The 23507-nt window shown below is 44.0% G+C and overlaps 2 protein-coding genes across 2 annotated transcripts in view; one reads left to right on the top strand and one right to left on the bottom strand.

Annotated features, from left to right (window-relative positions):
* Nucleotides 1-23507, top strand: part of LOC135167675 (protein O-mannosyl-transferase Tmtc3) — a 103940-nt gene that overhangs the window by 16739 nt on the left and 63694 nt on the right. Inside the window, exons 2-3 of the mRNA XM_064131127.1 lie at nt 2333-2469; nt 6959-7040. Of these exons, the coding sequence (XP_063987197.1) occupies nt 2333-2469; nt 6959-7040 (219 nt within the window). The remainder of the gene's footprint in view (nt 1-2332; nt 2470-6958; nt 7041-23507) is intronic.
* LOC135167695 (uncharacterized) lies at nt 22762-23193 on the bottom strand. The gene is made up of 2 exons (XM_064131157.1): nt 23025-23193; nt 22762-22916 (listed from the first exon to the last, which is right to left on the bottom strand). Exons 1-2 carry the CDS (start codon nt 23191-23193, stop codon nt 22762-22764), a joined length of 324 nt encoding a protein of 107 aa, XP_063987227.1.

The following is a 23507-nucleotide window of genomic DNA, read 5'->3' as shown; positions in this document are numbered from 1 at the left end:
GTTTAGATTTTTGAGTTTAACGGGATCCGGGAGAAGTAGGGCGAAGGTAATAGGCATTTTCAACCCCCATGGGAAATATCACGTTACATATTGTAATGTGATTAAAAATATTTGTTACCGCTTCATTACCTTTTAATGAATTGAACGAGTTAATGGCGGAAGGTAGCCCCCCACTACATTAATGGCGGAAGATAGCCCCCGCATCCGAGCTCAATGTACCTCGCAATCCTTCACGTAAAAAATTGAAAGTTTCCCTGGAAACCTTCTACAAGACGACATTGTAACACCCGACAATATTTTTAAAGCGGAATCTTTTTAAAGCGGTTTTTAGGCCTTGCGTAATCCTCACCACCCACTTCTTGTCGAATAAACAGATTCTTTTCGAACCCTCACCTCAGGGCTCCCCTCAGTGCGTCGATGTCCTCTTGAAAAGACAAGCCGACAACGGGAAAACCTGCACAGACACGTCGGGAAAAGACGGCCCAGGAGGGGAGGGGTAATTCCCGGAATAAATTCGCCAGACAGGCCCACTTACAACTATCCTGCCTGCGAGACGCATCGGTTAAAATCGTTCCGCGAGTGACACACAGTTCTTAGTGCAATAGTCAAGGCCTGTTTTCAGCGTAGCTCCTTTCACTATGACCTCCAATTGCCGATCACAAAATCACAGTTTTCTCTACTGAGGGTGGAAAAAATGCGATGGATATCGTCTGAAAGTGGCCCTGAAATTAGAGACTTATCCACCTTTTTAATTCGTTTTCCGGCTTTAATTGGTAAGCCATTCTTTTCATATACATGATGTATAGAGGATAATTTGCCTTTATGAAGGTCATTCCCAGGTTTGGGACTTGTCCCACCTCCTTGACGAAATTAATCACCCTCATAAACACGCTATTTACATAAAATAATCACCCAAAACAGCCATTCCTGAAACAGTCATCATCTGAGGTTTCTGAAGTCTCTATGGGGATTCTCTGAAGGTCCCTCCGCAATTTGCGAAGTCAATATATAACTGCACTGAAGCTTGTCGACTAGGATGAAATTACGAGTGTTATTAGGTATCTGAAAGCAGCATTGAACGAAGAGGTGAAACTCAACAATAAAAATTCGTCAAGGTCGTGTTTTATTTGATACGCACATTCCAAATGGGCAAAAGACAGGGGACTAAGGAAATCGGGCAGTAGGACAATTTTAATGACCAACAAGCGTCTCCTTATCATCCATTAGAGCTGAGGTAATTTCGCTCTCCGACGCATGTAAAGAAGGAAGATGGATGAAAAATCTCTTTTAATACTTTAATGAAACACAAGACACGCCCATTGTTGCAATGGATTGCAAGCCGCGTTGCATAAAAAAATGCAATGCTACACAGATTCATCGCAATGAACAGATAGGCACTCTTTTTTCACATAAGAGATTTACGAATAAAAATAATACGACGCTAGCCAATAATGTACAACAGAAGTTAATTATGCTGTGTTCATGAAGCAGTAGCATTGAAAGATTGGCGAACATTATCATTGAGGGGATGTGTAAATGATAACGGTGATAATTCGATTGTCCGGCTCAGATAACGCACACAGGCATATTCAAACCGTCAATAGCAGCTAACATCAATTGAATCGTCAATATATCATCTAGTCTTATCTATTATGCTGGCTGGAGTCGATGTGACTTGTATATTTATCACCGTTAACCGACTTATGATTATTACCACCCTTTCCCATTCTTTCCTATGAGAGGCAAGGTGAATCGGCGTGAAAATTTTTCAAGTCCAGGAGACCGATCCTACACCGATTCCCCGAATTTCCCATATGCTCGGCCAGGTTATTTTGCAACCTCTTCTTGTCATTATTTCCACACTCTCCAGTTTTTTCTCACTCTCAGTTTCTCAGGTCTCAGCCGTCACATTTCATACAGTGTTTTCTATCTGAATTATGTAGCACCAAGGGGTGGAAGCTGAGAATGATCGCCGTCAAACTTCAATTTAGATTTGTCGGAGTCAATTGAGGATATGGAATTGTGTTTGATTTGCGCGAAACGGGGAGATGGCAAAAATTGTCCCCCCAATGGCTTTTAAATAATAATGGTTCATTCTTCATATAAACGGTGTTGTGAAAGTAATCCTAATTAATTTTGTTTCGTAAAAAGTTAAGAATTTTTGTCATTAAGTATATAAGATTGATCATTTGGAGCGTTCATTTTCGACTATGAAATTTAGATCATGTTATCCATAGGACATTTTTTGAAATATAAGAACACCATAGAATTGATCATCGTTTAAGTGTGGCTTAGGGGTTTCGGAATGATCGGTTTTTGTTTGGACTTTCAGGAACAATCACACAAGTCATACAGACCAATCTGCGTGCTATCATTCCGGTGGAATTACATGATTCATCAGTTGGATCCCGTCGGTTACCATTTGCTGAACGTGGTGTTGCATTGTGGAGTTTGCATATTGTTCTTCAGGTAAGGTTAACCTTGAATTTGCCAAAATACGTAAATTTGACAAAAAATGATGTTGCATTATAATAAGACACACACAATACCGCTGGTATACAGATGACCGTTCATTTATGTTTTATGGATAACATCGGAGATTATTGTTGAGGGTGTCCTACAACTAAAGTGAAAAACTTCTATGGTTACTGAGGGGGGGGGGCGAGGGGGTTGGCGACTGTTTGTGTGTTTGTGATTGACAATTCCACAGTTTCAAGCTTGGAATGGGGACTAGCTACGGGAGATTTCCCGTGTTTAGGTCTGAAGACGAAGTAGGCAGTCGGAGCCAATCTGATGGGTCTCTACGCGGAATTCAGCGGCATGCATGGGTTAAGAGAAGAGATTCCGCGAGGGGCTACATCTATCCACAGAACCCGATAAGGCGAGATCACAGGCGCTTGTAAGCAAATATAACAATGGCATTTGGGAGGGTTTGTGTGTGTGTATTTTTGTGTGTGAGCGCGCCCAAATGGTCACTCCGGAGATGAGCACCGACGTACTCACCGACGCCAGTAGTGACCTCCCCGTCTGCTTCGGGCCTCCCACGTTGGGCATGAGGCGCGATAGTGCCGTTGTCACCATCGCCGCCTTGATGGTGGAGTACTCCACTTACTGCTTCTAGCTAAGCTGGGCATCTATCATCACTCCCAAGTACCGTATGTATGGCTTGGAGAAGAGTTCACAACTCCCGACACGCACCGTGATGGTCTCCAAGATTCCCGTGCCCGAGATCAGCGCCGCCTCCGTCTTGTGTTTCGCCAAGCACAAGCCGACGGACTCCATCCAGTGCTGGATTTTTTCATATGGCTTCCAATAGTGCTTGCCCCTTTGCGTTGGGCTCCTTGCTGCCGCAATCGATCGCCCTGGAGTTGAAGTCTCCAGCAATTGCTACTGGGGAATACTGCTTTGCATGCCGTGTCAGTCGATCGAGGAAGTCCGTGAATGCATCTAAGATAAGGCTGGGGGGGAGCGTAACAGCTGCAGAAGTAAATGCCATCCAACTTAGTTGTCACAAAACCAGCCTCCCTGCCGTTGGCACTACTCTGGATTAGGCACAACCCACAAGCCCAAATGACGGTCTTGCAGCTGTTATCAGCTACCCAGAGCTGAGTGGCGAGGTGTCTAGACGGCTCCGAGATGATTGCGGTCAGTCTTCAGTTTCCGCACTGTCTGCATGAGCAGATCCTATACGGGCTCACAATGGTTTAGGTTTACTTGTAGGACCCGCACTGCTGTTTCATGCGCATCTTCTGGAGCGCCTCCTGCTAGACAGGGCATTTACTGCTACCAGCAACATTGGCACAATTCTTCGATGCAGCTTTTTCGGTGCACAAAAGGCATCGGGGAGTCTTTTCATAGCTGGAGGCTTTGTAACCGGCATCTTCGCACTTGGAGCATAGTTTCGACCGGTCAATCTTACTCTTGCACCTATCGGCGAGATGTCCATAATGCCAACATTTGAAACACTTCAGGGGTCTCACCACTGGCACCACGCGGCAGTTGACCCAGCCCATCCGGATTTTTCAACTTGCGTTCCTCCATCAGTTCCTGCGCAGAGACTTAACGGCTTCCAGCGTGATGCCGCTGTTATCGCCATCAGCCCCTCGCAGAGCTTCCAGGACGTCCTCCTTGGACGTTTCTTCATCAAGGTCTTTGATCTCGAGGCCTTCTTGCGAGCCTTTGTTCTGGACTCTTGCCCCTGCACCAAAGACTTTGGTGATGGCATTCTCCAGTTTCAGTCTTTTCTAACTGACTGGCCTAAGACTTCCCCATATTTCGTCTTGTCCGTCCGGCGGATGATCAGGGCGTGAGGCCTGATCGCAGAACTCTTCTTCCAGGGGTTAGGCTCGCGCGTAATCCTTCGAGCCTTCTGGGTCGAATCTCCCTTTTTCCTCCGACGCTTCCACTTCTCCCAGTCCGAATCTTCCTCTGCTGGTTCGGGCGGTTTATCAGCAGAAGATGCCGGACGCTGACATTTGGTCTTTCTTGCTCGTCGCTTTCTTTTGGGATTCTTATCACTTACACCTGGCCACTCTGGCTTTCGACGTCTGGATGGAAGCTTTTCCTGTTCGCCAATAACCGAATCATCGTCACTGTCCAGCGTCGTCGTCGATGCCGTGGGCAGGTGTGCCTGTAGCACCAAGGCGAATGTATGCGGTTGCAGGGTACTATTGAAGGGGTTCGTCGCGGGTCTGCCTGTAGTTTGTTCACCAATCGGAGGAGGGATGACCATAGAACATTCTCGAAGGGACTAATTTATTTTATTTCTCCCTTTCTGGGTGGGTCTTGGCTTTCGAGACCTTTATTCCTCGGGCTAGTCTGGCGTAGAACGCTGCATTGGAAAGTTGTACTAAGTTTTTCTACTTTTTGGACCATACCTGTTGACCCATGGGGTCCACGAGTACCACTCACATAAGAATAAAGGGGACAGTAATTAATAGTGATGACGTGTCCAATATTTATTGACTTTCGTCTAACCGTTGTTCTCTTCTCCTCATGGGTCATGGGGGATCAATCGATAACTTTAACAGGTACATTCCATGTTCATCACTCGATTCGGACCGTCTCCGCCACGGTCCTTTGCCTTCTCGGCTTGTTTCTGGCCTGTCGTATCTAAGATTGCCTCACCGTTGGCCTCCGTTTCCTGTATCGACCTAAGTCGCTTAGCAGATGTTGAGACAGTTTTGACGAGGTTGCGAAGACTTTCATTGATGGTCCGTTTTGATCGGTCCATCACAGAGGTCAGCAGCTCGGGAATGAGCTTGTCATGGTAGTCTCACGCCCACTTCCTTTTCGTTTCCTCACTTGTCACAGTGAACTCCTGGGGGGCCAAGTGGTCCGCTCCCCCCGAGCTGCAGTAGCTGGACAACGCCCCCGGGCCTGCTTTCTCACCTGGGCCTGGCGTTTGACTATTGTTGGTTACACTGGAGTGCGGTTTATTATGGTCCTCACGACCCCCAACTTTCATTGTTGCTCCCACGAGTACCGAGGGAAAGATTTTGTCCGCTCCAGCACAGCCCCGGTTGCCGGAGTAAGGCCACTTGTCACACCTGGGCTTGGATGTACGGGACATCAAAGTTTTCAACTCTACCAATCTCTGCCCAATATGAAATCGAAACAAAATTATACTCGCAAATGATAAGGGGCCACCACGCTCACCAAATCTCCAGGAGGTCCGATGTGACGTCACTCGGAGTTAATTTTTCATCGGCACACTATTGATGCCCACCAAACGGGAAGTCTCCTTACGATACACGTAAACCTACGCGAGAGGTAGATAACGCGCTCTATAAGATGATGGTAGGGGTGATAACGTCATCATCCGCCAATCTCAATCAGTCAGGCATGCGAGACAGTTACCCTCAATTTCCAACGCATGCGCTTTCAATTTTTGCGATGCTTAATTATAATTTCTCTGTCTAATAATATTGACAAAACTTCTCAGCGCTTTCTGAATCCTTCAAACTCCCTTCCTGCGTCAAGTACTACCCTTAGAAAGATGATTCTCTCACCTCCTTAATTATCGATGAATTTTGCTTAACACCAATCAGCAACGTGTGTCCATCGCCTCCGTCACTTCCGGTGTTATCGATGACTGCATTGTGGCTTCATTATTGGCCACATCCCAAAATCAGTCAGATGCCATAAGGCTAGAGGAGCGTGACGACCTCTCTCGGCTTCCTGCCGATTCTCGATGATGTCCTCAGAAGGAGCGCAGTGGCACGTAAATTCAAATGAACAAAATAAAACAAAGCAACAAAACCCTTTTCTCCTCTCCTCTGATGAACTCTCGCCACTGAAGGTGACTTCCTGTCGGGCGGAAGTTTCTAAAATCGCGAACCAGTGAAGAACCAGTAACTGGTCAAAATACCACGTTACAGTATATAAGCCCCTTGAAAGTTATTTACTCTCTTTATCTTGTATCAACTAAATTCTAGATGGTAATGGGTGAATTGTATAAAGGACGGGGAATAACTTTTTGAATCTTATGATATTCGCGGCAAAGTTGAAAATAGTATTTCACATCATAAGATATTATCCCCCGATCATTCTGTGTAATCTATATGGCAATTTTACAGGAATGAAATTCGTTTCTTTCAAAAGAATTAGTTTCTGAAGCTGTTAAAACAATATGGAGGTCTTAATAACGCCGTTATTTCGGTGGTCTCATGTGTGTCGTAAACTGACGACAATTCATATCTTCATACACTATTTTTACACAGTGTGTGGGACGGTTTTTCAACAGAATGAACAAATGCTCATTCGTACCAACAATTTAAAGTGACTTGCCAATATACATTCAATCTAGGTAATGAAGGATCATTTTTAATGCTCTCTCTAATGCGTTTCCATAATAGAAATGACATCCAGTGTTAGCAATGTAATAAGGTCACTTGATATTAATGTGATTATGCAAGATGAACCTCAAATCAGATGATTTATAATATGTTGTCTTTAGAACATGCCTGATGTTCCTGTCCGATCTGGCTAGCTTCGTGGCTGCCCTATTGTTTGCAGTACATCCAATTCATACGGAAGCTGTAAGTAAGAAATCACGTTATTTTTACAATATTCCTTACTGTGTAGCAAAGTGAACATAAAAAGGCGCTACACCATTTAATAACTGTCGGAACGTTTTCGAAGGAAAAATTTTGGTACATGTAGATAGCAGAAGTTATTCCTACGAAGAAACGCTCACAGCGTAATTTCTGTGCATGCAACTATTCTTGCCTTGATAATTTCTTCTCAATTTTTTCTAATATCATTGAAAGATTGACCATGGATCTTCCTTCATCTTGGAAAAATACAGAAAGCGAAAGGTTATAATCTATTCCTAGTAGTTTCAAAATAGTGCTCCTTCAATTTAGGCCATTATTTTCAATGGACGCTAGAATCGTACTATTTCAGTATCGCAACGGACAGGGAGATTATACTCTTCTGCACCTGGCACGGTATTATCAAAAAATTTTAGGTAAAGACCAAGAGTGGATCTGAGGCAAATATGAGTGACTTTTTCATTACAACCGCTTTTAGTCTATTATGTGCGTCTGTCGAAATTAAAATTATTCACCTCTGTAAAATCCAAAGGCGACTTACATTATGCTACCAGCTCATTTCGATACAGCGCGCTGTCGATATTGCTAACAGGCAATCCCAACATTAAGGCAAAGTTTGCAGACCAGTATACCGGCCAACCATTGAAAAAATCTCAGAAGTGTAATCAGCCAAAGTGCGACGACGCGAGAAGGTGATCCATGCTCAATTGTAGTCATAAACCTCGAAATCACCAGGCCTACTCGAGGGACATTCGTCAAGGTGTGGTCTAAGGAAATTTCTCTTAAGCACCCCTTCCTTTAGGAGTGAACTGAAATGACGCTCATTATTTGTTAAACTGGGAATGCCACTTGGCAAAATTTCTCCAAAATTAGTGAGACTTTCGGATTCTTTAGTATTTCAGGAAGACGGAATACGCATTTTCGGCCTAAAAGTGTACGTACAAACTAATAAGACCTTCGTGACTCCACACGCCTTACGGTATAAGTGGGCGTATGAACAATGCTTCGGACAATTAATTAGTAAGAGACTAAAAATATTGCACACTTCCAACTCCTCAAGCAAGAGAATTTATGAAACGTCAGAATCGACGTTATCCAACTGGTTTGGATTGTTAAATGTTATGAGGAAAATCTGTAATTACTTACAGAGAGATTACAATACTTCTCATAGCGAGAAGTATTGTAATCTAAGATTTGAGTTTTTGTGAGGCGTAGAAAATCAGGCAAATTAAATCATTATCATGACAATGTGTATGTGCCGTCTACTTGAAGTTACCACTCATCACGTTTTACTTCTCTGTGGGCCTAAGTTCCGGACATGCGAGCATCACCCTGTCGAGCGATTTTCGGATGAATTGCGTGAGAAGAGCACTGACTGCCCGTTCGCGTTTGTTTCGGACATACTGACAATAACCTTTTATGCATCTGCATTTTCTGGCAGTCTTTCCAACAAAGCTTTCTCACGAATACGTTTTTTTTAATTAATTGGGACCATCATTGTGGCAGTTGAAACGAGCCTTGATCTGTCTGTTGAGAATGCTGGTATTGTCACCAAAACTGGCACGATGCTCTAGTGGAATCCGGCAGATACACAAAGGGGCAATTCATGGTTGAGAGTTCAGCTGATTCCTCAATTTATTATCAAATAAAGGAGTCCTAATTTACACAATGTTTATGATAATTCAAGTTGAGCGGTCACTAAAATTTTATACGAGTGTTTCACTTTAATTGAGCGGTCGCAGTGAGTTAACTTATTTAATAGAATACCCGCAGATTATTCCGATATAATATTCACAGAGTACAACGCACACGATGTGTACAGGATTAGACCTACACGAAGAGTGATAGTGAGAGTGAGTGGAGTCCTTACTGATTTAGCACGCATTTCCAGGGTTGAGGCTTCCAGGACGTGGCGCCCCAAATTGGGAAATATTTCAAGTATCTCCCTGGTAACAGAGGATTGTTGTGATCCAGGCGGTCGAACGGTCGAAGTATCGTCAGGATTTCCAACAGGATGATATACTTCCGTTGCTACTTTGGTCTATGGACTTGATTCCATCACCATTGTTTCTAATGAGATGTTTATTTTAATAATCTATTAATTGTTTTTCTACCCTGTGGCGGAATTCGTCAATCTCACCAATTATGTGGATCCAATGCGCAATGGAATCATCGTTAGAATTTTTTTCATCCTTTGTATCCTCTCTTCGATCATGCGTCCTCCTCGCCTCATGACCGTGGTTAAGGAAAAATGGGGAAACTCGACTACCCGCCTGTGGCACTGTATTATATGCAAATTCAATCTTCGACAAGTACTCGTACAATTGGTATGTATCTTAATAAGCATGGCTATCGTTGGCTTAACGGTTTTATTAACACGTTTGACCAGTTTACTCTGCGGGTCAACTAGTGGAGTGGTAGTCTATTAGACTCCTCGTGCGGCTAGGAGGCTCCTAACATATTTATTCGAGTACTCGGTACCGTCATCTGTGACAATTGATTTTGGTGTCCCCAGCGATCGAAAACGGTGTCCAAAATTGTAACAACAGTTTTAGCCGTTCCGTTACCAACCGGTTCTACCAACCAACAGTTCTATGTAATTGGTATAGAGATCTTGAACGATAATTATATCGCTATTTCCTTTTTTTGAACGTCTGGGAAACAACGATGGCGACGGATAGTAGTACGTGGGCACGATTGTCGAATTTATTCCGAGGAATTCCCCCTCTCACACCCTCTTTCCAGACATGTCCGAGCAGATTATCCGTTTGTCGGCATGTGTTTTGAAGAGGACGTTAACGATCTGGGGGGGGGGGGGGATTGGAGTGAGGATCCCCAAAAAATGTTTTTGTTCGACAGGGAGTGGGTGGTGGGTGGCGAGGGTCACCTGGTTCTAAAAATGGATTAAAAAGAGGGTTGAAAGTAGGTGGTATGGGAAGTGTGGATTACATGTGTGGCAAACTAAATATTTCCATGATGCAGAATTTATTGACGTATATGAATTATTCATTCAGAAATTATTCTTATATTCTCGGGTGGTACATAATATTATTTATTGAACAAATATTGATAATCGGGATAATTATTATCATTATTGAATTAATGTAGACGGAATATATTTTTTAAAGAACGTTGATTACAATGCAAAATATCTTTTCCGAGAAAAGTACTGAAAATGATTACTTCAATTTCTACGATTACAATTTTGTGTTTGATTAATTTTTTTGAACATTTTCATAACAATGCGATCGTTAGATTATGTGTTTGAAGTCAATAAGTTATGAAAGGACTGTACAGACCGATCATTGAACAACCAGTGAACCGCAGTAATGCAGTACTGGCCACAAACCTCAGACGACATATCTTGGAGTCTTTCCTGGCTCGTCATATACATTGCAATGTCTCTTAAGGCGCGGAGAGATTCTTGTATCGAAGGGTGGCATTTCGAAGCTGTCGAGATGCATTCCTCGTCTATTCGAACCGAGGTAAACGGCCATCCAGTGGCTTCCTGCCTGGTTATGGTTGTCGGTGATGATGATAATAGCGCAGGGTCGGGGCCATGTCCAGGGGAGGCGGTCGGCAGGGTGGACACCTCCAATGGATACATCTGTATGCGGTAAGACTTACAGGACCTCACGTGTATTCACAGGACGATGGTAAAGCGGAGAATTAGCGTGGAACTTGTTCAGCAGGCTCGATCCAACTAATACAATCTTATGTTGAGCCTCCATTAAGTAGTCTTCTATTTTCATCCACTATAGTCGACAATAGCCTGCCTTGTCGAATCAATTCCTAGCAATTGGTCATATTCGGCGTACAATAGACAATTTCCATTTTGTTCTGTTGATTTATTGAAGCGAACGTCGATACGAATACTTCCGATTTTCACTAGATTTCAATGGCCAGCTAATCTTGCAGATCAATTGTATGTCAGATCGAATGCGAATAAACAAAATCCGTCGACAGAGGTTTTGTAGGTACTTGACGTCCATCGACGTAAAGACATAAGAAGTTCATCTCAAAATTTTGAAAGTTGAAGGGATTCTTCTTCCCCCATGCGTTGAAACGGGCATTTTCAACAAATAGAAATATGATTCTTTCAGGTAGCAGGCCTGAAATGGCATTGTCTATTGTTTCCCCCATAATCCCATTATGAACAAAAGATTTAATCTCAACCCGTTTCAAAGGATATTTCGCAATGGTCTTTGCATGCAGTTTAGCGTGAGCTATCAAAACTTCAGGGCTGACTTTCACACGGAAAACAATCAAGACGGATTCTACTATGTTTAACTTATAATTCTGCGGACCATGGTCGATACGGCAATATTCATCGTTTGCGCGGATAAGACCAACACGTAACTCTACACCGTTCGTCAAAAACTTATCTTGATTGAAAACGTCACAATGTAAAGGTCTCGGCAGAATAAATACTTTTCCACCTTTAGTAAATGCCTGGCGTAAGGCTATCCCATTGTTTTTTCCGCATCGTTCGCCAGTATAGCAGCAGAATCCATTGCACCATAGCTATCAGTAGCTCGAAGTGCCATTCCAAGATGTGAGGACTTCGTATCTGCTCCATACTTCAGTAGCGTTTCAATGTATGCTCTTTAGGCGTGCAGATTATTGGGCGTAGAGGCAACTTTTTGGTTGAAATATACATCCACTTGATTAAACATTGAATGTAAAAAATTATTCATAGGGCCAACAGAGACCGCAAGATCAGCAGTGCCATCGGGTCTTATGGTTCTCGTTAATGGTATGTGACTAATCAATATATTCTTCTCCATGTCCTGGTACGATGAATTCAATTGGGACGTTGTCTGAGAGTGTAAATGCAGGATTGTAATAAACAAATTCAGAATTTTCAACACTGGTTTGGGTAGGTAGGTGGTACAGCAAATAGATCGAGCTCCGATTTCACTCACTCAGAAGAGTACGAATGTAGAAACGACATCATTAGTTAAAAATAACATACAAATCACGAGTCTTGCGGTTTGATTTATGGTTCCGCACTTTTTTCGCTTTCTTACGCTTTTTGTTTGCAATGGTTCTCTTCTTTTTACTCTCCCGAGTTTTGGAAGTTTTGGCAGATTCACGGCCGGCAAGCTTATAAAAAGTGAGCTGGTTAGATTTTTTTTATATCCTGATCCACGCATCATGGACCCAACTCGGTTCTGAGCGTTCCTTTTCAATATCAATCCAGACTCGGCTAATCGGTCTTCCAGCGCCACCTTTAAAGGTTTGCCATTTGACACTAAATCCTCAACAACGTTTATACCCGCATTGAGAACTCCCTGCTCCCGCCCTCACTGCGCTTCCCAGGAAGGGTAGAATACCAAAATTATTATATCTATTCGCCGATCCTCCACCAGTTTGGCTTGCGTAATATGCAATGTTGGTACTCATTTTTTAGTCAATTAATGCTCTTGAAGTGAACTGTTACATTCAGAAGTCCATATTCGAATGGAATCATTTCATCGTGATTGTTTCTCATATCTATTTGACCTGTCCGAAATAAGTACCTCATCAGTGAATGAGAATGCGGATTTGTAAACGTAGTGCAGTGTAAAGCCCCATAAGTATACGCACGCAAACGTAGTGCAGTGTAAAGCCCCATAAGTATGCAGCAGCGTTGAATGGTTCCACTTGGAGCGGCGATGACTGCACATCACCCCTTAGGTGGGGTATACCAAGATCGGTGTAGATGAACAAATTCTCAAGTAAACCTCTGGCGAAACTTACTGGTCAAAATCCTTCACAATAGGGCTTGACGTTGGTGAAACTCTGTACACGTCTCTCAAATCTCAACATGTCAGTTACTTTACTGACATGTTGAGATTTAACTGTGCTGTCGTACGTTTTGGAGGTTCAATGTCTTCCAATGTTTACAAAACCTTGTTGATGTAAATTGTCATATCTCATATGATTCCTTAAAAGCGTAAAGTTGTTCATGAATCCCACGAAATCTTTTATATCTTTAACAACTGCCATGGTAGAAAAGAATGTTTATAGTCAATTTGTATTGCTCTTATTTTTTTTTTATTAAGCATTTTTAAACCTGGTGGGTTTAATTTGCATACAAATGGCAGGATACAAGGCGATTACATTGATCTTAAATTCTTATCGAACATTTTTATAGAAATTCGCTCATGATCACAATGAATTTTTTCTCTAATTCGGCCAAAAATTCCCCAGAATAGTACGGTGGAAAGAACTTTTGGTCACCGAATTTTTTAATCATTATCTGTCTAGCCTCATTATACAGTGAACACTCCCACAGGACGTGGTCGATATTTTCCTCCTCGTGTCCACATTTACAGCTTGACGAGCTAATGATCCCAACTCGCGCTAGTGATTCTGCTAGACTGTGATGGTTGGCCCTGCCTCTAGTTACTCACGACTCAACTTTTTCCCCTAAAACCAGGGTTTTCTTTTTCTGGTGTGGTAATGTTTAGAATACGTCGTTCCTTTGGTTTGACCAAGTTCAAGAGCCAGGCTGCAAGTTTTGTCAAAAGATTCTTGTTTGAACTCCTCACGGAAATCAGTGAAAGGGAGTTGATAAGCTTCATCACTGTCGTGAGTGGTGGCATCCCTCGCCAGCCGATCAGCTGCTTCATTACCCTCCACCACCAAATGCGAAGGAACCCAGACTCAGTTTGGAGCCTGATTATTGTGCCGCACGATTTGTTCGTATGTTATTTTGACGTCTATTATGAACTTGTTTGATTTAATGCTTGTGGATGGCTGAGAAAGGGATTGTAGAGTGCTTAAAGAGTCGCTTATCAACATAAAATTTTTGTTTAAATGCATATACGGGAAGTTCACAGCCTCACTAATTGCTAAACATTCCGCTGTAAATATCGAAGCTCCGGGGTTAATTACAAAGGATTCTTGAATATTCAGCTGAGGGCAATGAAAAGCTGCATCAACAGAGGTACCACCCATCGTCCTACTGCCGTCTGTGTATATTGCTATAGTTTCTGGAGAATAATTATCTATGATGGGGTTGGGGTTATTATGAAGAGCAGCATTATTTGTAATAGTTTTTCCGAGTCCTTCATCGATTGGTAAAGAGCTGAGCGCAGTACGGTACTGACAACTAAGAATATTGCAGCAGCTCTTAATATCTAGATTTTTCAACAAGTATTCGATTTCTTCCAAACATGTTTTTAGGGTAGCAAGTCGTGATGTAGAGAAATCATTTTGGGCGATTGATTCCCCGATGGTCGTCGAGACATGGGGATCGGCATTAGAGAGCACTTTCATTAGATAGGTTTTACAGAGAAATGAAGCTCGGTTCCTAATTGTGGGGAGTTTGCTTTCAGCCAGTAAGGTATTAACAGGAGTTGATATCCTATATTCCATACAATATTTAATGGCAGCCTACTGTATTCGTTTCAATTTTGAGTTGTTCACCTTTCGGCCAGGATACTTGTATAACCAATCCATATTCCATTATCGGACGCATCAATGATTTTTAAATCATGATGAGAGTCTCACGATCAGCCCCCACCACGTACCCCTCATAAACTTTATAATGTTTAACGCTGTTGGAAATCCTACCAAATTCCGGGCCCTCCCTTCCCCCGCGCTCTACAAGCTTTGATCGCTCGACCCCTGCATCAAAACAAGTCGCTGTTGCCAGGGGGATCTTCGAAATATTTCCCAAATTGGGGCGCCACGTCTTGGACACCTCAACCCCAGAAAGACGCCCTCAAATCAAAAGGAGTGGTCACGTGGCACCAATTAGGCCAATTTTCGCCCGTGACTCCACTCAATCACTCTCTCTCTCTCTCTCTTCGATCGGACATCGACAAGTGAACATCGCGTGTGGTTTGCTCTAATTTACTGAATAACTCGGTTAGTTTATAGTAACAAACTCTCGAAATTGCAACTCATTACGTTCAGCTCTAATTAAACATAGTGACCGCTCATCTGTTCTACTCAACATTAATTATATTTTATTATAAATTGACTCACGTTCGACTCAAATCGTGTATGAATGCTTGTGTCGTTTTGTACCGGCCCCTCTCATTCCCTGGTCACCCACTCTCACCACACTCATCAGCTCTCCTCACCCACTTCACTTTTACAAATCAGGCAACTCATCATACAAACGCCTTGAGAGCTAAACTTTGTACTTTAAGTAAGTGGTATTTAAATGATACTTTGGGATCAAAAATCAAACCAAGAAATCGGGCAGATGGACTGCACTGGATTTTCTGGCCTTCAATTGTAAGAGGTGTACTAGTGATTAGTTGTCTTTTTTATTAAAGTGGACCATTGCTGTTTTTTGTGGAGATAATGTCAGACCAATAGAATTTAAATTATTTTTCAGCATCTCAATCGAACTCTCCATTATATTAGTACCTTGAGTGAGTGAAGAAAAGCTGGTATAGACACTAATGTCATGACAGCAAATTGAGAGACTACCACGTCCGAGGGAATATTTTTAGTAATGTCATTAACATAAATGATATATAATAGGGGCGAGAGTACAGAGGTCCCTCCTTGAGGAACTCCTTTCTAAACTTTTCTAGGCTGATTATTGAATAAGGATTTAATATCTCTTTCGTATGAGATTGATCTGACGAATCTCACGAGACTAACAGGGCACCCCTTGCCCGCTAGTTGGTCTAATAATATTCTTACCTGAACATTGTCGACGCCTGATTTAATATCAAGAAATACCCCCATCGTCTCACGTTTTGCCAATAGATTTCGTCCCGAGTATAGTGAGAGATTGGTCAAATTGTCATAACACGATCGGCTTTTTCGAAAACCGCTCTGAAAATCAGGCAAGAAATTAGTATGTTCTACCCACCATTGAAGACGATTTTTCACAATAGTTTCCAACAGCTTTCCTACACACGACGATAATGTAATAGGACGCACACCAACACTGTCACCCTTAGGAATGAAATGAATGAATTGTTCATTCCAGTCCAACGGATAATCAGCGCCGTCGTACATCTCATTAAAAAATGTCAAGGAGGATTAATTTGGGTTTGACGTGTATCCTCTTTAGTAGAACATAATGTATGCAGTCTTTTCTCGGCGATGACTTATTTTTTCGTGTGTTTAACGCGATATTGAACTCAGTGGAATCAAAGGGAGCACTCAATATGTCATTGTCCTGGCACGAAGAACAATAGCTAGGATCTATCGGGGCCTATGAGGGGCTGACTGAACTGAGAGTGCTCTCAATGTTGCTGCCAAATTGTAAATTTTCCGACGTGATAGCCGAGCTTACCCACTTGTTTTTTAATACTTTACATATACGCCAGACATAGGAGAGATTATTATTGATATCGATGGTTTCCCAAAAAGTCCTGCATTTGATTCTTTTCTTTAGCTTGAACAGTTTCCTTGCAGCTGCCACTTGTTTTATATAAACAAAATAATCCCCACAGTTCATTGTGTAAAGCCACTTTTTGTAGGCAGCTTTAGGTAGTCTTATAACTCGAGTACATTCTTACCCCACCAAAATACTGAATTTTTGTAAACATGATTAGGCACTTGCTTTTTAACAGGGGTATGTTTATTAACTAAAGTAGTTAAATTGTCGATGAAGAATTTGTACTTTTCTAAAGGACACAGACAATCATAATCAAATTCTAGGAATTTTTCATAAGAACTCTCCAGCTCCTGACAAAGCTCGGTCCACTTAGTTCTGACAGATGTGCGTTTGTAAGAATGCTTACGATAAATATATTCTCTGATTGAGATCTGAGTAAAAACTGAAGAGTGATCAGATCCTAAGCTATCGTCACCCACGATCAGTCTACTTTTTTCACAAAATGCGCTATTTGACAATATAAGATCTGTATTTGAATGACTGTGCTCATCCCTGCGTGTAATTGTGTCTGGATTTTGAATTACTGTATCACTTCTTATGATACTCTCAAGGGGTCGATCACCATCCAGTGTGTATTTGTTACAATTCCGCGCAGGATGTAGCGCATTAAAATTGCTCATTAACAAACAACACTCAATGGTATTGGTGAGATTCACTATCTGATCCCATATATTTTGACCTAACGTGTTGCCACGAGGCCTGTAAAAAGCAAATAAATTGAATTGAGGGGTGTTGTTAGTTATGTCAAAGCCTGCAACTTCTACTAGATGACTTGAAATATTAATATGATCAATTCGTTTGTACGCAATGGTTCATCTAATAGCTACCAACAGTCCTCCTCCGCGCCCCTATTCTTTGTCGAAGCATATTACTTTGTGGCCAGGTAAGTTAATTGGAAAAGTATAGGATGGGTCGAGCCATGTTTCTGCACAGACGATGATGTCCAAGTTGTTGGCGGCTGCTTGCAGTTCAGGTAAACGAAGTCGAAGATTGCGACAGTTCCAGTAAGCAATTCTCAGTTGAAACCTTCGCAATTGAGTGGGACGAGTCTGATTTTGATAGTTAGATGTATTCATATTTAAGACGAGTGATGGTTGCTGGATGAGGAATTGCAGTCAGCACTTGGATTTTCGATGCGTTTAATTAATGTTGACAGTCGTTCTTTTATGACCTTACTATTCAGAAATATATATGCTTGATTTAAATTTCTTGTTAAGAATTTTATGTCGCCCGCGCCTTGTGTGTACTCGGCTTCGGCGAGTACGATGGCTGCATGGGCAAGGCATTCTTTTCCCATAATGCGACCTCACTTATGCAGGGTGGCATCCTGCATGAGGAGAGCGTGTTGAGTTTAGTTTGTAGTCGGCCGTAATATGCCGGACTCGCAGCCCGCACGGTGTGTCCGCTACCCGATAGGAGCAACCCCATTTCTACCACTATTTGAGGGTCCAAGGAGACGGTGGCGCGAGAAGGATTAATTAACGAAATGCTAACTGTATGGGTACCAAAAAGAAGACCGCTTTTAAAAATATCATAACCAAAGAAACCATTGCACCAGTAGAGACGGGTGCAAAGAGCAAGCTTGATGTTCAAGCAAACATGGACAAATCTACACTTGCAACTACTAACTTGACTGCGAGAACCAATAAAAGTGTTCCAGACAACAGGCACGTGAAAATGGAAGCAGAGCTGACGGACCATTGCCCGACAATACATTATGAGTAACAAAGCCTCGAAAGAGCGAGGAGCGATTTGAGCTCTAGCTCAGAAGAGAATCCCGAGGCAAAATGCATAACTGCCCTCAAGTGGGAAAATATGACTCACTTCGCGAGCGATAGCTGAATTTAGGAGGAGCCTGAGGAGCTGTGTGCTGACGTAGGTACTGATAAAGTGCCGAAAGTCGCGTAGAAGCACCTCGGAATAATTAAAAATGCCCTAGACAGGCAAGCATCCAGGGCGAAAAAGCCGACCGGAGCCTTGACTCTCTCATAGAGATCGTCACTACTCTGAGAGCACGGTGTGCCAAACTACAGGGAAGTGTTGGCTCACTCAGGGAGGTCGGAGGAACGGCCGAAAAAAAAGAATGAGGCATAATATATGCCAGTGTTGTGCGGAAGCTGACCGCTCCAGCGCTACCAGCCAAAGTACAACCAGTGAGGAAAGAGCCAGGCCAAACCGTCTTCGTCAATCCAAAGAACTCAAAAGAGTTCGAGAACATGGGGCAGGCGAAAAGCCGTTGAATGGCTGTCTTCAACCCGAACACGAAAAAGGTTCGTATTGAGAACATACAAACAATCAACAGGGGAATCATTATATCGACCGCGACGCAGAACGAAGCAAAGGTACTTGATCAGAGCAAAAATCTAATGACGACATTTACCATTAAGGAGCCGACAAAGACTCTCACGGGTCATTATATATGATGTTCCCGAAGGGATAACAGAGGCCGAGTAGGGCATCGCTGTCTACGGACAAAATGATGAGCTCGCAGATAATAAAGAATAATTTACAAAGCAATTTATGGAAAGAATATCAAGAAAGTCGTGCTGCTTTATATGCGCAGTCGTGGGACATAAGGGACCTGATTGCCCAAATAAATGAAATGTGCTGCAACACAAATGTGTAAACTGCCACAAATCGAAGAAGCCGCATAATTATGTAGCTGCTCTCAAAGACTGTCCATCATACAAGTAGGCCTTAGGAAGACTAGTCGAAAAAAAAGATTATGGACAATAAACACTGAAAAAATTTACAAGTGGCTGTGGACTTGAAAGTCGTGCAACTGAACTGTAGAAGAGCAGGAAAAGTCATGCCCGAAATCGGGCAAATAGCCGTGACGAAAGGTTGTGATGTACTTTTGCTCCAAGAAGCATATAAAAACAAAAATTGTATACAGGGCCTGGGAATGGGTGCGAGGATCGTTAAACATGGTAATGTAGCATCAATGGCGATCACAGCTGTTCTCAACCCAGAAATCATTGTTACTAAGCTAGGGCACCTGTGTAACGCACACTTTGTGTTCGCTGTGCTTATACAAAATAATAAAAACATTTATGTGGTAAGTGGATACTTCCAACTCTGTCAAGTCATCAACAAACATCTAGATCATTTGCAAGAAGTGGTGGAACATTTGAGGGACAGAGAGCTATTGATTGCCGTAGATGCTAAACCATGCTCCACCCTATGGGGAGCCAAGGAAACAAACATCAAAGGAGAAAAACTTGAAGCATTGATGGCCCAGTAGGAATGCCAGGTCGTAAATCAGGAAAACATGGTTACCGTCTCCTTGGGAGTAGAAGAAGGCAACCCATATGTGATATTGGCAACATGTTGTATGCATGGAATCATCTATAGGTGGAAAGTGGAGGACGGGTGGACATGCAGTGATCACAAAGCAAACACGTTTAGAATGAGAACTAACGAAAACGTGATTATCTTGAACAACCGTTGCAGCGATAGCTGTAGGGGTTACGTGATGAGTAAGTCCGACTGAGAGATCCTCACCGAGCGACTAATGCAAGTGTTAAAATCCCTTGCTGAAAACAGGGTCCCTCACTCCCCCGCGACGGCTCACCGCTCGTATAATCCCTAGATCACAACAATCAGGTTTTATCAGAGGCCCAATTCCCACATTTTCTGAGTGAGGCACCATTTTCTGGATGTTTCAATCACGGGAGTATCGGTCAACGCTCTCCGAAATGGGTCATGTGGTGAGAATTAGGCCAATTGTCGCCTGTGACCCCACTCATCTCTCACTCAACCGTTGGATCTCATCAGATTGACATTACCGTTCGTTTTGTTAGTTTTTGTATACGCTCGCATTGTTATCATATTGCTCTAGTAATTGCAAAATCAATTGTGACCCCTCTGTTCATTACTCAGTTTATCGTTTGATCATTTGTTCATTGTTTTTATCGTTGATCGTTCCTCACAGGACGAGCTCGTGCGATAGAGAGCATCGAGATGAACTAGCTTGCCAGGAATCCTACACCGTCGTTTAAGACACCAGCGATCGTTCCGCTGAGGCGATCGTCCCCACCACCCAAGACGAACAGCTCGGCCAAGGTCTACAAGGCCACCACTTAGCCTGGTCAAGGGTCAGGGACGTCTCAGACTCCAGCATCATCGGGGAAGATGTCTTATCCATGCTCGATGTGCGAGGCAGATCATTATATCTCCTCGTGCACGAGCTTCAGCAACCTCTCAGTGCCAGCTCGTAGAGGCGTAGTTGATGGGCAATACCATCTCTCCATCGCACGGGCTCGATGAAGTTGAAATTATGTTGGAAAGGAATTCAAAATATGTTGCAACACAAATTAAAACACACGGTGAATATATATGTATAAATCCACGTGTATGCGACTTTTGTATATAATTAGGGCGCAGCGTCAGCGATTTGGATCCCGCAACTGGTTTTCAGTGGGTCACTGTACGGTTTATATGTACGATGAGGTCGAACACTTAATGTAATACGAATCTACGAGATAATAAATACTCGTAAATTTGATACCTGATACCTTCTGTCTCAGGGTGAATCTTTAGTTATTTAAAATGATTGGAAATAATGAATAAAAGTGCTTACTTGACTAAGAATATTGATTTCCCCTCGTTGTCCACGTGTGAGAATCCCAAAATTTGAACCGAACTGCTGTCAGCAGCACGCTCCTCTGTGCGGCACGAAGCTGCCTACAGTCGTCCGCTATGCACCGCTCCTGTCATCCTTGAGCTGCATATGGCATGGCAGCCTGAAACACGCCCTTAGAAACCGTTCGAACGTAGCGGTACCGGAGTTCCCAATGCATTAGGGCCGATAGCCGACTGAATAGTGCCCCTCCTTTGCGCGCTATGTGCTCTTTATGGGTCCGGATAGGCAAGTTTCTATTGAAATGCACTCCGAGGTACGTTCCGCGAGCCTGGCACTTAATGTTTTGCCCGGCAATATTAACCGGCACCACGATGAGATGTGATCTACGACAGTCTGGCCTACCCTAACATGAGATTCCAGCCGGCGCGGCCGAGGACTGATCACTGCGGAAAGCCCCGGGAGGTCGGCATGGAAACTTCTTGGTCGCTCCAGGCGATCTTGACGGTTCCATTATCAAAATAGCTCTGGAGCACTGTGAAAACATTTTTCGGCCAGTCTCGATCTGCCATAGAATGGAGGACTAGGGGCCGCCACTTGTTGTCAAAGGCTCCCGAGATGTCGAATCGGCGACCGATGACGTACCTCTTGCCGTTACCGCGATTTACCAATGCACACAACTCCACTATTGCGTTTTTCGTGGAGCGTTCATGCAGAAAGCCATATTAACGTCCTGATATCTTGTCGGTAAGGATCCCGTGAAGGACCGTCCTGCATCCTAAAGGTGGAGGGCATTCTGGGGTTTGTCATTCTCAAGGGGCTATACGAGACATTTAAGTTGGCTGAAAGCCCCCGGGATTCGCCTTGCACTATTCTGCTTTCTCCTCTGCGCGACAGGGTTAGTCTCTCTTCGGTAGTCATTTTGGAGACGACTGATCAACTTCTGTTTGCTGATCAGCTCCTTGGTCCACCACGCATTCGCGCGGCGATAGTGTTTCCTACGCGGCATCAAATCTTGGCTGGCTTTGGTGACCATGTCACCTAGTACTTCTGCGATTTTCTCAACATCCGCTGGGTGATCCGGCGGATGGTCAACAAGTCTCTCACGGGCCCCCTTATCGAGGGTTGTCTCGAACTTTTCCTGGTCAGCCCGACGAACGTTGAACCGCATGGCAGAGCCCTCGCCGACCTCCGAGGTATTGACCCGCGGTGACAAACTTCCGATTGGTAATGGAAAACTCAGGCACGTGTGGTCACCAGTGGTCCACTCGTCTTGCAACCTCCATGCACGTATGAATTTATACATACCAGAAGTCGCTAGTGTAACGTCAGTGAACGACATACGGGCGGCACTCCTGAAGGTTGGGACCTGACTAGCTTCATTTGCGATTCGAGAACCGAAGGACGCGACGAGGTCTCCCAAGTGAGCACCACGATCGGTGGTGCTGAGGCCCCAGAGGGAGTGTTGGACATTGGCATCCGCCGCCACCAGAACACGGCGACCCCTAAGACAGCTGAGGACCTTCTCAAGCTACATCAGGTGGACCTCGATGTTGTCCGAGTACTGGAAGTAGCTCGAGATTACGAAGAAGGATCCACTGGGGACGCGGGCTTCGACAGAAACGCAATGCGCTGTGCTTAATTGGCACACGCAAGCAATCTCCACGATGAAGTTGCACGTACCTACGGCGGCCCCTGGTTGCTCTGTTGAGCCTGCGGCGATACGCATTCCAAGCCCTCGGCCTCAGATGACCCAGGTGTTCGCCTCACAAATGGCATACGCCTCTTGGAGCACTAGTATGTCCAGATGCTGTTGACGAATGAGCTGAAAGACCTTTCTCGTTACTGCAATTGAGTGGAACATGTTCAACTGCAGTAGACTGATGTCGCGTTGCGCGCCCGGTCCCTCGATTCTGGGGGTCTGGGGGGAGTTACCAGTTGGAAGGGGTGGTTGCGATGCGATACCTACCGATCCTAACTAAGCCAATGTGACACTCATGAATCCTATCTAATAAATGAGTGGACTCACCGGTTGACGATCTTGAAGATCCAGGCGTTGGCTTGCCCTCCTGCTCAGTCAGTCCCTCGTCCTCCACTGCGACGCCACTGTGGACAGTGCGATGGCCGAAACATTTCCCTCGTTGGGAGGGCAGTGCCTCGACGCACGGCGGGCGACAACAAACCCTTGAGGGCACCATCCTCTTTGGGTCCCTCCTTGCAGTCACTGGAGTGGCTCTGGCACGCTGGGATCTATATGGCGCTCAGGACAGCTGATACACGACCGAGAGTCCGGTGAGCCGTTGGACTGCTTCTCGATCTATCGCGGGTCATCAATCGCCAATTTCCAGGTGACGCAGTTTCCACTGCTTGGCGACGTCTTCGGGGGTGGAAGGGACAATCGGTAATAACGATTTGCTAGCTTCCGAACTCGAATGAACGATTGGGGGGGGGGGGGGGAGATGGCGAGAATGGGAAGGAATCACTTGGCATGAGTTTACAACAGTGAGTGGTA

Source organism: Diachasmimorpha longicaudata, chromosome 1 (genome assembly GCF_034640455.1).
Source record: "Diachasmimorpha longicaudata isolate KC_UGA_2023 chromosome 1, iyDiaLong2, whole genome shotgun sequence".
Classification (NCBI taxonomy): Eukaryota; Metazoa; Arthropoda; class Insecta; order Hymenoptera; family Braconidae; genus Diachasmimorpha; species Diachasmimorpha longicaudata.
The sequence above is the reverse complement of the archived record's forward strand: the minus strand, read 5'-3'. Positions and strand labels throughout refer to the sequence as shown.